At 45.2% G+C, this 17,077-nt stretch overlaps 1 protein-coding gene across 4 annotated transcripts; it reads left to right on the top strand.

Annotated features, from left to right (window-relative positions):
• Positions 1-711: 711 nt before the first annotated feature.
• CDC37 (cell division cycle 37, HSP90 cochaperone) lies at positions 712-15,927 on the top strand. Of its 4 annotated transcripts, none has more exons than XM_075577427.1 (9): positions 712-853; positions 3,552-3,686; positions 4,783-5,064; positions 7,300-7,405; positions 8,067-8,182; positions 9,448-9,570; positions 9,750-9,932; positions 11,425-11,496; positions 13,837-15,927. In XM_075577427.1, the coding sequence occupies exons 2-9, from the start codon at positions 3,585-3,587 to the stop codon at positions 14,059-14,061; spliced, it is 1,209 nt and encodes a 402-aa protein (XP_075433542.1). In that variant the 5' UTR covers positions 712-853; positions 3,552-3,584; the 3' UTR covers positions 14,062-15,927. The 4 variants fall into 4 exon arrangements, with proteins under 4 accessions (XP_075433542.1, XP_075433545.1, XP_075433543.1 ...); XM_075577430.1 differs by having other exon boundaries at positions 726-805; XM_075577428.1 differs by having other exon boundaries at positions 730-857.
• The last annotated feature ends 1,150 nt before the right edge of the window (positions 15,928-17,077 follow it).

The following is a 17,077-nucleotide window of genomic DNA, read 5'->3' as shown; positions in this document are numbered from 1 at the left end:
CAGAGGTGGAGCCGAGATGAGCCAGTGAACTACGGAAGCCTGAGAGGTTCCAAAAAGTTCCACGTTCTTCGGGCTACGCGTTTCGCACTTAGTACGTGCTTTCGTCAGGTCTTCCACCTCTGGACACCGGACGCGGCGAACGGCGGAGCCGGCGATTCTCTTGTACTTTCTCTGGTCTGGCCGCGCCGACGCTCGCGGCCGCGCGCATCTCGACTCTACCAACGTCAGCCTCCCACAGTCAGTTGTAATTGCCGCGCGTGCGCACGGTGGCGCAATAGTGCGCTCTATATTACAGGCCTAAGGGATGTGAATGAGCTCACAAGTAATATTTGTATTTGCTACATATACATATACATATACATACATATATAATATATAATAGATATATAATACATACGTTGAGTGGATTACAATAAAGCTTTGTCATACACACAGATAAATATCCCCCCTATTCCTTTAATTTATCTGGGCCTTGATGCCTTAAGCCCCGCCCTATACGTAAACCACGCCCCTTCTCTCTCAGGCCCCGCCCCTACGCTGCGGCTCCGCCTTGTTGCCCGGCACAACGAGTCTCTAGAGAGGGGCGGGTGCGGTTTGCTGGATGCTAGAGGACGTGACGTTGCAGAGATGGGGGCGGGGTCCCAGTGAGAGCGAGGCGTGGGATGTCCCCAGTGAGAGCGAGGCGTGGGATGTCAGAGGTAAGGAGGGGGATGTGACGTCAGGGTTAGGGCAGACGGCCAGTGAGAGGTCGGGAAGTGACGTCAGAGGGTGGGCAGCCTGAACGTGCCAGAGCTTTCCAGAAAAGGTTCAGGGGAGTGGGCTGTGATAACCCAGAGGCAGCCGGCTGTATACTGTGTGTGAGATATATACTGCTGTGTGTGAGATATATACTGCTGTGTGTGAGATATATACTGCTGTGTGTAATATATATATATACTGCTGTGTGTAATATATATATATATATATACTGCTGTGTGTGAGATATATACTGTGTGTGTGTGTGTGAGATATATACTGCTGTGTGTAATATATATTGTGTGTGTAATATATACTGTGTGTGAGATTCATACTGCTGTGTGAGATATATACTGCTGTGTGTGAGATATATACTGCTGTGTGTGTAATATATATACTGCTGTGTGTGAGATATATACTGCTGTGTGTGTAATATATATACTGCTGTGTGTGTAATATATATACTGCTGTGTGTGTAATATATATATACTGCTGTGTAATATATATACTGCTGTGTAATATATATATACTGCTGTGTGTGTAATATATATATACTGCTGTGTAATATATATACTGCTGTGTGTGAGATATATACTGTGTGTGTAATATATATACTGCTGTGTGTAATATATATACTGCTGTGTGTGAGATTTATACTGCTGTGTGTAATATATATACTGCTGTGTGTAATATATATACTGCTGTGTGTAATATATATACTGCTGTGTGTGAGATATATACTGCTGTGTGTAATATATATATATATATATATATATACTGCTGTGTAATATATATACTGCTGTGTGTAATATATATACTGCTGTGTGTAATATATATACTGCTGTGTGTGAGATATATACTGCTGTGTGTAATATATATATACTGCTGTGTGTGAGATTTATACTGCTGTGTGTAATATATATACTGCTGTGTGTAATATATATACTGCTGTGTGTGAGATATATACTGCTGTGTGTAATATATATATACTGCTGTGTGTGAGATTTATACTGCTGTGTGTAATATATATACTGCTGTGTGTAATATATATATATACTGCTGTGTGTAATATATATACTGCTGTGTGTAATATATATATACTGCTGTGTGTGATATATATACTGCTGTGTGTGTAATATATACTGCTGTGTGTGTCATATATATATATATATATATATATATATATATATACTGCTGTGTGTGAGATATATACTGCTGTGTGTAATATATATACTGTGTGTGAGATATATACTGCTGTGTGTAATATATACTGCGGTGTGTGAGATATATACTGCGGTGTGTGAGATATATACTGCGGTCTGTGAGATATATACTGCGGTCTGTGAGATATATACTGCGGTCTGTGAGATATATACTGCGGTCTGTGAGATATATACTGCGGTCTGTGAGATATATACTGCGGTCTGTGAGATATATACTGCGGTCTGTGAGATATATACTGCGGTCTGTGAGATATATACTGCTGTCTGTGAGATATATACTGCTGTCTGTGAGATATATACTGCTGTCTGTGAGATATATACTGCTGTCTGTGAGATATATACTGCTGTCTGTGAGATATATACTGCTGTGTGTAATATATATATATATATATATATACTGCTGTGTGTAATATATATATATATATATATATATATATATATATACTGCTGTGTGTAATATATACAGGCATACCCCGCATTAACGTACGCAATGGGACCGGAGCATGTATGTAAAGCGAAAATGTACTTAAAGTGAAGCACTCCCTTTTTCCACTTATCGATGCATGTACTGTGCTGCAAGCGTCATATATGTGCATAACTGATGTAAATAACGCATGTGTAACAGGCTCTATAGTCTCCCCGCTTGCGCACAGCTTCGGTACAGGTAGGGAGCCGGTATTGCTGTTCAGGACGTGCTGACAGGCGCATGCGTGAGCTGCCGGTTTCCTATTGAGCGATATGTACTTAAAGTGAGTCTCCTTAAACTGGGGTATGCCTGTACTGCTGTGTGAGATTTATACTGCTGTGTGTAATATATACTGCTGTGTAATATTAATGTTGTATATAATGCTGTGTGTAATATACTGCTGTGTGTGAGATTTATACTGCTGTGTGTAATATATACAGTACTGCTGTGTGTAATATATACTGCTGTGTGTAATATATACTGCTGTGTGTAATATTAATGTATATAATGCTGTGTGTAATATTCGTATGTATGTATGTATATATATATATATATATATATATATATATATATGACTCTCACTGCTGTGTAATATTAATATTCTATATACTGTTGTGTGTAATATTTCTGTGTATGTATATATATATATATATATATATATATATATAACTACTGTGTAGTATTCATATCATTATCTATATCTGTGTGTATATACTGTATACTGCTGTGTGTAATATTCATATCATTATCTATATCTGTATGTATACTGCTGTGTAATATTCATATCTATATCCATCAGTGTATGTATATATATTACTGTATGTATACTGGTGTGTATGTATGTATATATACACACACACACACACTACTGTGTGCAATATTCATATCATTGTGTGTGTGTGTGTGTATTGCTGTGTAATATATATACGTGTGTGTGTGTGTGTGTGTGTGTGTGTGTGTGTGTGTATATATGTATGTATATATACACACACTGCTGTGTAATATTCATATCATATGTGTGTAGATATTGCTGTGTGTGATACTGCTGTGTTTATATGTATAATAATTGCTGTGTAATATTTGTTTCGCCCTCTGTTTCCCTCTCTTTCCCTCTCCCCCCTCTGCAGTGAGTTCGGCGTTCCCCCTTTCTCAGCTGCAGGATGGTGGATTATAGCAAATGGGATCATATCGAGGTGTCTGACGATGAAGACGACACTCACCCCAATATCGATACGGCCAGCCTCTTCCGATGGCGTCACCAGGTAACCAGACGTTAGGAACACTGCGCCTGGCGTGGAACTCTTCCACGCCTCCTCACATAATGTGCACATTATCATGGGGATTCAACGGGTAGCAGTCTCATTTCTGTCAGTTATATCTCAGCACTCTATCTGCTGAGGGCTGTCTATTTTCTGTATGTTATGTTTCCGCGCTCTCTCGCTGCTTACGGCTGTATATTTTCTGGATGGTCTATCTCGGCACTCTCTTTCTGCTCAGGGTTGTCTCCTTTCTGTCCCTTATGCCTCAGCTCTCTCTCTCTGCTCAGTGCGCTCTCTTTTCTGTCCTAGATGTGCTGCGGTAATTAGGCGTTATACCCATATGACCATAATATCACAAGAATAACAAAATGCTTCAGTTTTTATATTATCTAGGACTGTTCTTTCATAAAAAGGTCCACAAAATCTTGAAGGCAAACTCAAGGCGGACTTTTATTTTTGTTTACCTCTTTCTCAGCTGTTTTATTTAACTAGGCCCGAAGCCTGGTGTAGAGTGTCTACACGGGAACGCCTCCTTATTCTCCCTTGCTCCAACCCCAACATGCAGCAGCGATCTGTTTTCCATGCAGACTTCAAAGACACTTATCAGTGGAGCGGTCTTACCCTGAGCTTTTATAATGAGACTTTTTGACGTCTTAATAGTCTGTTTTAGTTATAAAATATGCAGTGAGTAGGGAAACAACTAAACTAGTGAAAACGCACCCCGTATGGGGGACGGGATCTTTAAAGCATCAGTTCCCCTTACCCCTCTAGAAGCAATTTTTACCTCCTGGGACCCCTTGCTTCCCGAGAAAGTTACCGCTGAAGGAAGCGTCTGTACCATTGCCTTCCGGGGAAACAAAATGGCGGTTGGCATCTCCCTCCGGCCAGTAGGAAGCAGTGACGGCTTCCTACTGGCCCGCTGGACGCCAAGGCTGTAAATATCAAGAAGTAATACTTGCCGTCTAAATGTATCTCGGGAACCAGGTGGTCCCCGAAAGTGGATGTGGTTCCAACCTGGTGAAGACAAGCCGGTGGAACGGTTTCCATCAATGGAAGGGAAGTGCCCGTTGAAATGTCCAGGCTTTTCCTCCCCTCGTAGGCCCGAGTGGAGAGGATGGAGCAGTTTGAGAAGGAGAAGGAAGACTTGCAGAAGTCGTCGGGCGAGTGCAAGAAGAAGCTGACGGAGTGTCAGAAGAAGATGAAGGCCCTGGAGGTCCAGGACACGGAGAGGGCCCGCGGCGAGGCGGAGAAGCTGCAGGCCGACCTGGCCCTGCTGAGGAAGGAGGAGAAGACCTGGGAGAGCAAGGTGGACGAGCTGAGGAAGAAGGAGAAGAGCATCCCTTGGAATGTGGACACGCTGAGCAAAGAGGGCTTCAGCAAGGTGAGCAGCACGCCGGGCTGGACACGGAGGAGCAAAGCCAGCTAGGGACAGGGCCGTGTGTAATGGGTTAAATGGTCAGTCCCACGCAGGGGCAAAGTGACCTAATGACAGGGACGTGTGCAATGGGTTAAAGGGTCAGTCCCACGTAGGAGCAAAGTGACCTAATGACAGGGACGTGTTTAATGGGTTAAAGGGTCAGTCCCACATAGGGGCAAAGTGACCTAATGACGGGGACATGTTTAATGGGTTAAAGGGTCAGTCCCACGTAGGGGCAAAGTGACCTAATGACGGGGACGTGTTTAATGGGTTAAAGGGTTAGTCCCACGTAGGGGCAAAGTGACCTTATGACGGGGACGTGTTTAATGGGTTAAAGGGTCAGTCCCACATAGGGGCAAAGTGACCTAATGACGGGGACATGTTTAATGGGTTAAAGGGTCAGTCCCACGTAGGGGCAAAGTGACCTAATGATGGGGAGGTGTGTAATGGGTTAAAGTGTCAGTCCCACGTATTAATGGGTTAAATGGAAATGATTTAAGAAATAAAACAAGCATTGGTATTAAATAATGTTTCACACATTGTATAAAGTTATAGTGGGTACACACTCACACTGACACACTCTGACACACACACACACACACTCTGACACAAACCCTCCACCGTACAGTGTACAGCAAATACAATTTCCCCTTTAGAGCACAGTCATACGTCTGACAGGTCTGTAACAATCTGTCCTTCACCATTACCTCTTAGCATACAGTGCTTCCACTGCAGCCAGGGATTCTGGGAAACCCTCGTTTGCGTGTCATTTCCCAGAATCCCTGGCTGCAGCGGAAGCACTCTGTGCTACTGAATGATCTATGAAACTTTTAACGTTTTCCACGGTGGCCAAAAACTCAGGAGGGATTTTGCCACCTTTTTATCCAACGTATTTTGTTCCGCAGACTGTCCTCAGCCCTAGGAACACTGCAAACCAAATATATAGCAACAAGAGCAAAGTCCTCATGAGGTAGTCATTAGTCTGACAAAAAACAGGAGATGATCTGCTGGGATTCAGCGTTCCAGGAGAAAAGGGAAACATTAATTTATCATAGGATACATAGAGCTCAACCCCGTTACAACGCGGATCGCTTATAGCGCGATGTGAGCGTGGCTCCCAATTTTCGTATTTATAAATACTTTACAACACGATTATTGGCGTCTTGAATACATTATTGTACAATGCGTACAACTGTACATTATTTCTAACGCGATCCGCATATAACGCAATGTGATTCTCTGGACCCCAAGCACAGCGTTATAAGGGGGTTGAGCTGTATATATGTACAACTTACTTTAACGCAGCAGTACCAGCTCCCTTGTATTTTATTCTTATTTGTATACGTAAAGCGTGTGACAAAGTATAATTCTACATTCTTATCTAACGCGACAATCGTTTGGTGCTCCTGTGAGAAATCTGCGTGACTAACATAATGGCCGTCTTTTCCGTTTCAAACAACCCTTCAGTCAGTGTAACTCAGCAGCTACAATGTTTCCTGCGATTACGAAGGTAGCATTACTGCTGTTACAGTTTTGCAGCTTTAACTGCTGGGAACATTGGCAACAAATTTATCCCCCAACAGGAAAGTGTTGCAGATATTTTGCACTGCTGGGGAGGTGGGATAAAACCTGCTATAGAAATCAAAGGGATGATTTAAAACTCATTAAAATGGTGTTAAGTGTTGGCTAAAAAAAACAGTCGCTATTATATAATACTATAGAACTGATTTATTTAATTTAAAAATAAAAAAAACGTAAGATTTTCCCCTGTTTTGAATCGTTCTAAGGAGCCAATTCTGCACAATTATAATGCCGCGTCCATGCTTATCGCACGCGAGTGGCACGATGGATCACATTAATGTTACTGATAACGTTTATAGTGCGCACATGAGCGTCGGGAAGAGCGGAGATACGGGAGACAAATAATTTTGTCTTTGTAGCGCGACGCCAGGTTCCCGTGAGCTGTTCGCCCACCCCCCCCCCCCCCGACACACCTCCCCATCGCCTGCAGGACTGAAATATCTCCCTGCTTCAGGCGTGCGTGAGGCCGTGCGCACTAACCATGGACGCGACCGAAGATGTACAGTGTTGGGCGGGGCGTGCTGCGTCATTACTCCATGATTTGTTTACACGACGTGTTTGGGGGAGGGGGGGGGGGGCTTCTTTTTGCACATGAAACTTACGGTGATTTTCTCCCAGAGCGTTTTTAATATCAAACCGGAAACCCAGGAAGAGACGGAGGAGCAGAAAGAGCAGAAGCATAAAACGTTTGTGGAAAAGAACGTCAAGCAACTCAAGCATTTTGGTGAGTGCCGGCTTACAGCTGGTAGCATTGTAAAAGCTGGGTAAAAAGGTTAGTCCCTCCTAGGGGCAAAGTGTACTAATGGCAGTGACATGGTTAAGGGGTCAGTCCCTCCTAGGGGCAAAGTGTACTAACGGCAGTGACATGGTTAAGGGGTCAGTCCCTCCTAGGGGCAAAGTGTACTAATGGCAGTGACATGTTTAAGGGATCAGTCCCTCCTAGTAGCAAAGTGTACTAATGGCAGCGACATGATTAAGGGGTCAGTCCCTCCTAGGGGCAAAGTGTACTAATGGCAGTGACATGTTTAAGGGGTCAGTCCCTCCTAGGGGCAAAGTGTACTAATAGCAGTGACATGTTTAAGGGGAGTACAAGCGCATGGCAGAAAGACCCAGATGAAACGAAAATGGCAATCTAATGATGTCACTGCCTTCACCTGGTAGTGAAGAGCTAATCGGGCCAGACGAGCAAGGGATTCTGGGAGAGAACATGGCAGCCATGGAGTCTCCCTGGTACAACAGCCCATCCTTCATGCGCAGTTGTCCAGTAGAGTTCTCGGGCTGCGTTTGGAATAAATTCTGCCTGGTGTTCAGAGCCGAGTTGGGGGTGAAACTGCCCCTCGCCAATGCCCCTCTTCTCTCCCCTCCCCTTTTTTTAATATGTCAAGGAATGCTTCGCCGTTGGGACGACAGCCAGAAATATCTATCGGACAACTCCCACCTGGTGTGTGAAGAGACGGCGAACTACCTGGTGATCTGGTCTATCGATCTAGAAGTGGAAGAGGTGAGAAATGGTAACCTTTTGCCACAGCACCAGCCCCGTCCGGCACGTAAGAGCTTCTGATCATGCAATGGGGGGGGGGGGGGGGCGGTTTGAGTCCCCTCGAGTCTCCCTTCTTGCTGCATCGTGTTCAATGCTCCACTAGAGAAGAGAACGAGATCTCACCTCTTGGAAAACGGTCAACTAGACTGACCTGGGACCTATAGAGGACTAGATATCAAGACGCAGTGGCTACGTCATGGGGGGAGGGGGGCGTGCTAGACCTCGACGCGGTGGCTGCGGCACCGGGGTGGGGCGAAAAAAACCTCATGGCGCGGTGGCTACGTCACTGGGGGTGGCGGGGGCAGCGTGCTAGGCCTCATAACGTGGTTGCTACGTCACTGGCGGGGGTGCAGGGGGGGGTGTGCGATATAGATAACTTGATCTATGAATGTCATTTACAGAAAAAGAAAAGCAGCCAAATCTTTGCGTTTAGCACAGTAAAATTAACGAAAGCCAATGCCACTGTTTTTCTGGCAGACTACGTGGAATTGTTCCTTATTTTTTTAGCTGACGCCGTAACGCAATAAATATTACCGGGCAGAAAGAGAGCCGTTTCTAGACAATCACACTGAGGGTTTTTGGATCGGGAAGGGTTAATATTTAAGCTTTTTCTCTCCTATTTCTCCCCTGGACTTGACACATTTGGGAGTTCTTCAGTAAACTGTGGTAGAGGCGATATCTGGTAAACGACTGTTCAAGTCAATAGGAATTACCCTGATTGGCACTATTACACACACCCTCCCCAACATGGCTTGTTTTGGAAGTGCGCTCCATATAATGCCTTTTAACGGATTACCCAATTGAATTTTTTAACTAGGCCCAAAAGCCTGCAGTAGAGTGTCCACAAAACACCGCCTGTTTGCTCTCCCGTGTTCTGCTCCACCAGGCAGCACGGTGCGGGTTTTCCAGGCCCGACTTCAAAGGATCTTACCTGAAACAAAATGCCTTCTCTGAATCTTCTGAGAAGAATCTTTGATGTCTACTAAGGCCACCAAGTGTGAGGGGACTACCAGTCATATTCATTTAGGTCCAGGGAATAAAAGTCACAGTTTCCAAAACAGTCAGTGAGCAGGGAAATGACTTGGAACAGACCCCATACTGTGTAGTAGGAGGAAAAAGATCATTAAAAAAGTGTAAAATAAAAGCATGCAGGGGGAGCTGCCTATTTGAGTAACCCAACATCATGTGGTCTGCTTCCTTTCCCCCCCTCCCCCCCTGTAACACAGAAACACTCACTGATGGAGCAGGTGGCTCACCAAACCATCGTCATGCAGTTTATTCTGGAGCTGGCAAAAAGTCTGAAGGTGGATCCTAGAGCCTGCTTCCGACAATTCTTCACCAAGATCAAGGTGGGCCCGGTGTTACACACACCAATACATACAAATATCCCTCTCCCTCTCTCCCTGCCTCGTGTGTGTGTGTGTGTGTGTGTGTGTGTGTGTGTGTGTGTCTCTGTCTATACCCCCACACACGTCACGTATAGAGGAGCTGCTCCTTTATAACCTTCCCTGTCCTCGTCCTCCCTCAGACGGCTGATCAGCAGTACATGGACGCGTTCAACGATGAGCTGGAGTCATTCAAGGAGAGAGTGCGGGGCCGAGCCAAGGTCCGGATCGAGAAAGCCATGAAAGAATACGAGGAGGAGGAGAAGAAAAAGAGACTTGGCCCGGGGGGGCTGGACCCCGTAGAGGTGTACGAGACCCTTCCGTCCGTAAGTCAACATTACCCCTTTTCAGCGCCGGAAAGGGCTGCTGCCCCTGCAGCCCTCGCGATAATGTGATGGCTCCTCTGAAGCCATCACGCGACTGACGCAACGGAAGGGAGACGTTCCTCTGACGGACCGCATTCGGACTTGATCGCTACATAAACGAGCAGTGAGATTAGGGCGTAGCTGCTTCGCCATGGGACCCCTGGAGTGCCAGTAAGAGGTTGGCTCTCCACGGACGAGTCACTTTATCTTCCTCGTTTCCCAATCATTTTTCCAGTTGTCACTTCTTCGAGACAATATATTCCACTCGCAAATCCGTATTCTTCTACAATCTCCGACTTCGTTGTGTCTCTCTCCTCCATTTTTTGGCTTCTAATGAATCCGTAATTCTTCAGCTGGCGGCCCACGGTGGGTCTTGATGCGGACCGTGGACTGGCGACTCCTGCTAATTTTGTACTAGTTGCTTAGGCGGCTAGGTGCCGTTCTTCTCACAAACTCCCATGAATGGTAATGTAAATATACAGTTTATGGTACAGATGTTCTGAACCAGTGGTTTTCAACTTTTTTTATTTATTTATTTCCCTCGGGTGAACCCCTAATCAGTGCTCAGTTGCTGAGGCAACCCTACAACTGGACAGTCACAGGGGACAGATGTGTCATCCTCGGCTTGGTCACACCTCCCTAGGATCCCGGGTGTGAAACTTTTTTGACCATAAACTGAACGATAATTCAGAAGCTTCACACAACACAAGCATGGAGCTGTGCATGCTGGGTATTACCCAAAGAGACAGGAAATAGAATGAAGGGGTTCAAAACAAAAAACAAGTCTGTGACATCACAAAGGTGAAGAAATTAAAATGGCGGTGGGCAGAACATCACAAGAAGAAATGACCATTGTTGGACAGATGGTACTCAACTGGAATCCAAGTTGGTAAAAGACCAAGACGTTGACCAATACTAAGAGTGGAGGATGAAATGAGAAAATATGTTGGAGTGACCTTGGGGAAGAGCGGCTGTAACCGCAATTCCTTGGAGATGTGGGGAGGCTTCATTCCACCGTGGCTGAAGATGAATGTACTCTAGCTCACCCTGTCCGTGTTAGTCAAAGATTAGAGCGGGAGAGGGGGCTTTGCCTGTGTAAACTCTTGTTGAATACACGGATGTCGGACAAAAGGGTGCATCCAGAGGAAATCAAACCCCTCCCAAGTCTCGGCTCATTGTGTTTACAGACAAACTTTTTAAACATAGATTTAAAAAGACACATAGGTCACAGGAGATTGACCCCTTAATCCTATCACTGCCATTAGTACACTTTGCTCCTAGGAGGTACTGACCCCTTAATCATGTCACTGCCATTAGTACACCTTGCTTCTAGGATGGACTGTAAGGGGGATTATCAACTCTGATATGCCAAGTGCTTTCGGGAATTAAAAATGGCCCCCTTTGGGGGGGACCTGTAACCTTTTTTTCTGTCTCCTTTTTTTGTTTTTCACAGGAGCTCCAGAAATGTTTCGATGTTAAAGACATAGAGCTGTTACAGGAGACTATCAGCAAAATGGACCCTGTAGTAAGTGGTTTTCTCATTTTTAATTGATACTTCCAATTAAAAAAACGTGTGTGTGTGTGTGTGTTCAATTAACATGTTTTTCTTCCTATGTTAAGTTGAAAAGACTGTGAGTTGCTTATCCTATATTCATAGAGGAATCCAGAGGAAGGGAAACAAAAACAAAAAACATTATCCAATGATGTCTTTCACGGGAAAGCAGGACAATTACACAAGGATGCCATTTGCAGAATCAAAAGTTCTGCTCGTCTACTTGACTCGAGCCTCGGTTTGAGTGTCTCTGCCACAAACCTCTGAGCCACACCCATTAGCAATAACCAAGGGCGTCTGTGGTGCTGAAATCGGCAGGGCTTTACATGGTTTCCCTGTCTGTCTAAATGCATGGAAGATGGGGCACTGACCAATCGGAGCTCGGATGCGACACGCCGGCCAATCGTGGAGCGAGGGCTCGCCTTGATTCACCAATCCGGGCTGTGTGGGGGGGGGGGCGGTGACTGTGCTTCTGACAGCCCACAGGTGTGGGCTTAAGGAGGAGTGGGAAATTCGAACTGACCAATGGGAATTGTGCAGACAGGGCCCAAGACCCTGCAACTGTTTCCAGGGCCGGCTCCAGCGTCTGGCATGAACAATGGTGCCACTTTTTTTGAGTCTCGGTTCCTCAGACTTGAGCAAACACTCCTCCCCACTCCAACTGTATCTCAAGCACTTCACCCACAGTTATATAAACTGGGATTTCTTTGTGGGCTGGCTGGCTGGCTAAGTGATTTACCACCCCAGCGCAAACACAGCATCACATCACGCATTGGTTATAAATGTTACAGCACCCACACAAATGTACAAGTCGGCCATTTTGGCCACAATAAGATGGGATACTACACCAGAACTTTGGCATCCATCTTGACTGGTAGGAGCCGTGGCTGGGCTTAACCTTGAACATGCTGGCCCCATTGCCCCGACCGTCGCCATGTCTCATAAGGGGAAGATATTAATTCCCAACTCCAATAATGGCAATAAGATTTCTCAAACAACGAACAGAAGAGAAATAAGTAACCCCAGTGGCGAGAGCACTCTTCACGTCACTGGCCAAATGGCCACCAAGAAGCCCCCCTGGAGACTGTCATCCCTAGGTCATAGGATCTGATCAATAAATCTGATTCGATCTGTACCGAATCAGATTGATTGATCAGATCCTATGAACTAGTGAAGACATAGCCTCCAGGGTGCTTGTTGGTGACAATTTGGCCCGTCTCGTGAATAGAGTGCTCTCGATATTGAAGTTACTTTTTTTTTTTTTCCTCTTCTGTTCGTCGTTCAATATACCTACCCCAGACGCTGCTACAATCACATTAAGTTTAGCTGTGGCGACGGTCTCTCCTACCCCCCTACCCCCCCCCCCCCCCCCCCCCCCCTCAGTATGACAACAAGATTTCTCCCTGGATCAACATCCTTCCCATGCTTACTTATTGGGTATATCCCTCTATACCCTTTTTTTACTTTCTAGAAGGTGTAACCTTTTATTTATTTTTTTAGATATCGTATCTGCCATCCCAGTCTCCATGGGTAATGAATCCCACACTGTAACTGCCCTTACTGTAAAGAACCCTTTCCTTTGTTGCTGGTGAAATCTCCTTTCCTCCAACCTTAAGGGATGCCCCCGAGTCCTTTGTACTGCCCGTGGGATGAATAGTTCTTTTGAAAGCTCCTGGTATTGTCCCCGAATATATTTATATATAGTTATCATATCCCCTTTTAGGTGCCTCCTTTTCTAATGTAAATGCATCTTATTTTAGCTAGCCTCATAAATCCGTTTATCCATCCCCTTTATTCATTGGGTGGCTCTTCGCTGCACTTTTTCTAGTTCCATAATCATTTTTTTTTATGGTGTGGAGCTCAAAACTGTACTCCATATTCAAAGTGTGGTCTTACTAATGCTTTATACAGTGGCATAATTGTTCTTTCTTCCCTTCCATCCATTCCCCCGTTTAATGCAAGATCAGAGCTTATTTTCCTTTTGCAGCTACTACCTGACATTGTGCACTACTGCCAAGCTTTCTGTCTAATATAAATATATACAGATACACAAAAATATATTCTATTCATATTACGGTGTTAAAATACATGTTTATGAAAGTATGTACTGTATATGTATTTAAACTTACACATGTATATACATTTAGAAAAGCTGTTGTACTATGTGTATGTTGTATTGTAAATATTAATTTGTAAAGCTGTGTATGTATGATGGGTGGATGATGGGTGGATGATGAGGGGTGTGGGTGGTATGCATGTTATACATTTTTATATGCACACGCCTTCATACGGACTATCTATTCTGTCCCACAGGAAGCCAGGCATTATATGAAGCAGTGCATCGATTCGGGACTATGGGTCCCCAATTCCAAAGGTGGTGACATTACTGGGACCGAGGGGTCCGACACAGAACCCATATACGAAGAAGCCAACAAGGAGACAGCCGCCGGGCAGAATGTCACCGGGCAAGGGCAGCCAACCGGCCACAATGAGGCCACTGACCAAGGAGAGCCTGCTGGCCTGGAGGACACATCATAAGAAATTGGCATCCCCATAGCAGCTTATAAAAAGGGGTTAATAAAATTAGTGGGGTCTCTTTTGCAGGATAAAGTCACACCTTTGTCTCAGAAGAGGGAGATGCTGCCGACCTTATTAACCTTCCTAGAAATCAGTGAATTTGTGAAGGGGGCTTGGGGGGGGGGGGAGAGAGAAAGAGGGTTTGACATAATAATGTGGGCTGGGCCTTCCTCCCGCCTATGAATTGTATTCACGAATGGAAGATGTTGAGAGTGGAGAAGACGGGGACATCGTACACGTGACAGCCAGCCCCGGCCAATCGCAATGTTCTGTTCACAAGGTTCCAGAAGGGTGACACCAGTTGTATGGGAAAAGAGGGTCTGTGAGCCAAGAATGGAGCGTTCTGATTGGCTAACCGCAATTTATGGCGTACCATGTCCTATTAGAACCCCTTTTCCATTACAGAGTGAAGAGCATGGGATGGTGGGGAAGGGGCATTAAAAGAACAGGTAAATGGGTTTAAGGATATGTGTCCTGTAGAACAGTGAGATTTAACGGGGTAAATGTTTGGACTTTAAAACGCCTTTTTAATCGATCTATAAAATGTAGGAAAGTCTTCTTAAATTCCTTTTATTGGATGTCTGTGCCGCAGGATGGTTGTAAACCTTGAAAAAGTTGGGTGGCTTTTGCTGTCCATATCCTTTCTTTTATTATCCTGTCCCATTTTGTTAATCGAGGCACAAGGGCTGCAGAAATGTTATCAGGGTGAGGTAAACGATTAGGCCGTGCTTATAGTGCCGGCGACGCGACATCGCCCGAAACAAATTCATTGCCGCCACCGCATGCGCTTATAGTGCGCGCGACGGAGCGCCGTCGCGAAAACTGGTAGCCGGCAAATTTTGATTTTTCAAGGGCTGCCACGTGACGGCCCTTGAGCCAATCAAATTGCCGAAAAACACGCAACGACGACACCCGGCGAAATATAACTTTTCACCGGTGGCGACGGGTGACGTCACTCGTCGTGTCGTCACCGACGGCACTACAGGCACGGCCGTAGACGGTAGCCTACACCCTCGTTTACAAATCCAAAGACGTCAACCTGCACGGGCGCCGATCCGTTTTGGAACGTCAAAATGCCAAATCGAAGAGGCCGACGATGCTGAAAAAATAATCTGTAAACGACCTCAAATCCGCGGGATTTACTGGAAATAAGAGACTGCCGACATTGATCCGTGCGATCGAAAACACGACCGTTTTCAAATCGGGGGGGTGGGGGGGAGGAACGGATTTTGAAATCTACTGATCGGATGTGTTTGGGCACCAAGATTTAACCTGTTTATTTACATCACTGTTCTACACCGATGACCCTTGAACCCATTTTGCGTCTGATGTTACAGCGAAGCACTGAAAATGTTATAAATTCGCTTTTTTGTTTCACTTAGAAATGTGTGACGCATGTTATTTCTGTACAAAAAGGACGCGGTGAACCTTGTAAACCCTTGAAAGGGTTATTTTAGCTTGAAACTAAGGCAAATTCTGTAGGTTATAATGTCATTGACTTCCCTATAACCCTAGTATGATTTTTTAAATAAGCAATTTGGGATATATATATATTTATATATATATATATCCCTTTCTCTTTCAAGTATTTGCTCTTGCATTAATTTGCATGAATCACCCACATTTAACCCCCTTAAAGCTGCCACGGCCATTGGTCCACATTGGGATTGACCCTTTAGAATTCAAACCCTACGAACGGGTAAGTCGCACGTACCAGGGGGAAGCAACTTTACAAGTCTCCGTCACCAGATTCCTTCGATGCAAACGCCCTTACAGTAACCATTTCCCGTCGTCTTTCTGTGCAACAATAAATAAATATCTATTTTCTTTTGGGTCCGTGTAATCCTGATCTTTTCTGGAAATTGTTGTTGTTTTGGCTCTTTGGTCTAAGCGTTTCTTGGTGACCCAGTCCCGCCTCTGTCCCCGCTGCCTCTTTCTCATTGTGACTGTCCCCATTCCCCATCCAGTCATCTTGCTGTGACGGTCCTGTTCCCTCTGATCCTTATTGTGACTGACCCTTCACACTTGCCCGTCCCCGTCACACATCCTGACATCTCGCTGTGGCTGTCCTTTTATCTCTGCCCCGTCACACTTGATTGTCCCCCTTTCTCTGTCACTGTTCCCATCGTGACATCTCACTCGGAATGTTGAATTTCTGCTCCTCATTGTGACCGTCCCTTGTTTTTCCCCCGTCCCACTGCCTGTCCCCCCCCCTTCTCCGGCCAACTTCTCCATCCCAAAAAGCGGTCTCCCTTCAGACTTAGGAAAAGGGATATAGAGTAAAGGCAAACTGGGGCGCTCCCTCTTAGTAATACAAGCAATGGTAAAAACAGTAAAAAGATGATAAAAGACCAACATGCAATACTGGTCCATAATGTGAGATTGCTGCCCAGCCCCAGGGAGGATCTTCCCACGAACCTCGTGGTAGGATATGAAAAAGAAATCAAAGATGGCACTGACAGATAAACAAAGGTCAATAATAAAATTGGTGCATGTAATATATAATATAATGTATTGTTGTACTCACACGGCCATGTGTGTGTGGTACTGAGTCTAGGGAATGGTATATTTTCTCTTTGCTGCTCTTACACTGCAGCAGTCAGCTAATACTCCCTTCCTGGTTCGTCACAGGTGTTGACTTCAGTGCTCATACCATATACATATGAAAGAAGACAGCACCGCAAATACGGATATAAAATATATTTTTATTAAAGTAAAAAGGTGAGTAACAATGAACTCACGTGTGGGTGACCGCCTCCGGTGAACGCAGCCGACTTCGGCGGGGTGCTCTCCTGATCCCGCGTCCGGTGGTCAGGACTGCAGTGCGAGGCGCTTGGGCTGGCTACGGTGGTCGTGTGCCGTCAAAAGAGGTCCAGGTCCTTGCATGAACAACGCGTTTCGGATGTGGTAATCCTTTGTCGGGCTCAACTTCTCAGGTTCGATTGTTAGGAAAAGGGACACTAGACTGCAGCTAATA

Source organism: Ascaphus truei, chromosome 20, assembly GCF_040206685.1.
Source record: "Ascaphus truei isolate aAscTru1 chromosome 20, aAscTru1.hap1, whole genome shotgun sequence".
In the NCBI taxonomy this organism is placed as follows: domain Eukaryota; kingdom Metazoa; phylum Chordata; class Amphibia; order Anura; family Ascaphidae; genus Ascaphus; species Ascaphus truei.
This window is presented reverse-complemented; position numbering and strand designations above follow the sequence as displayed.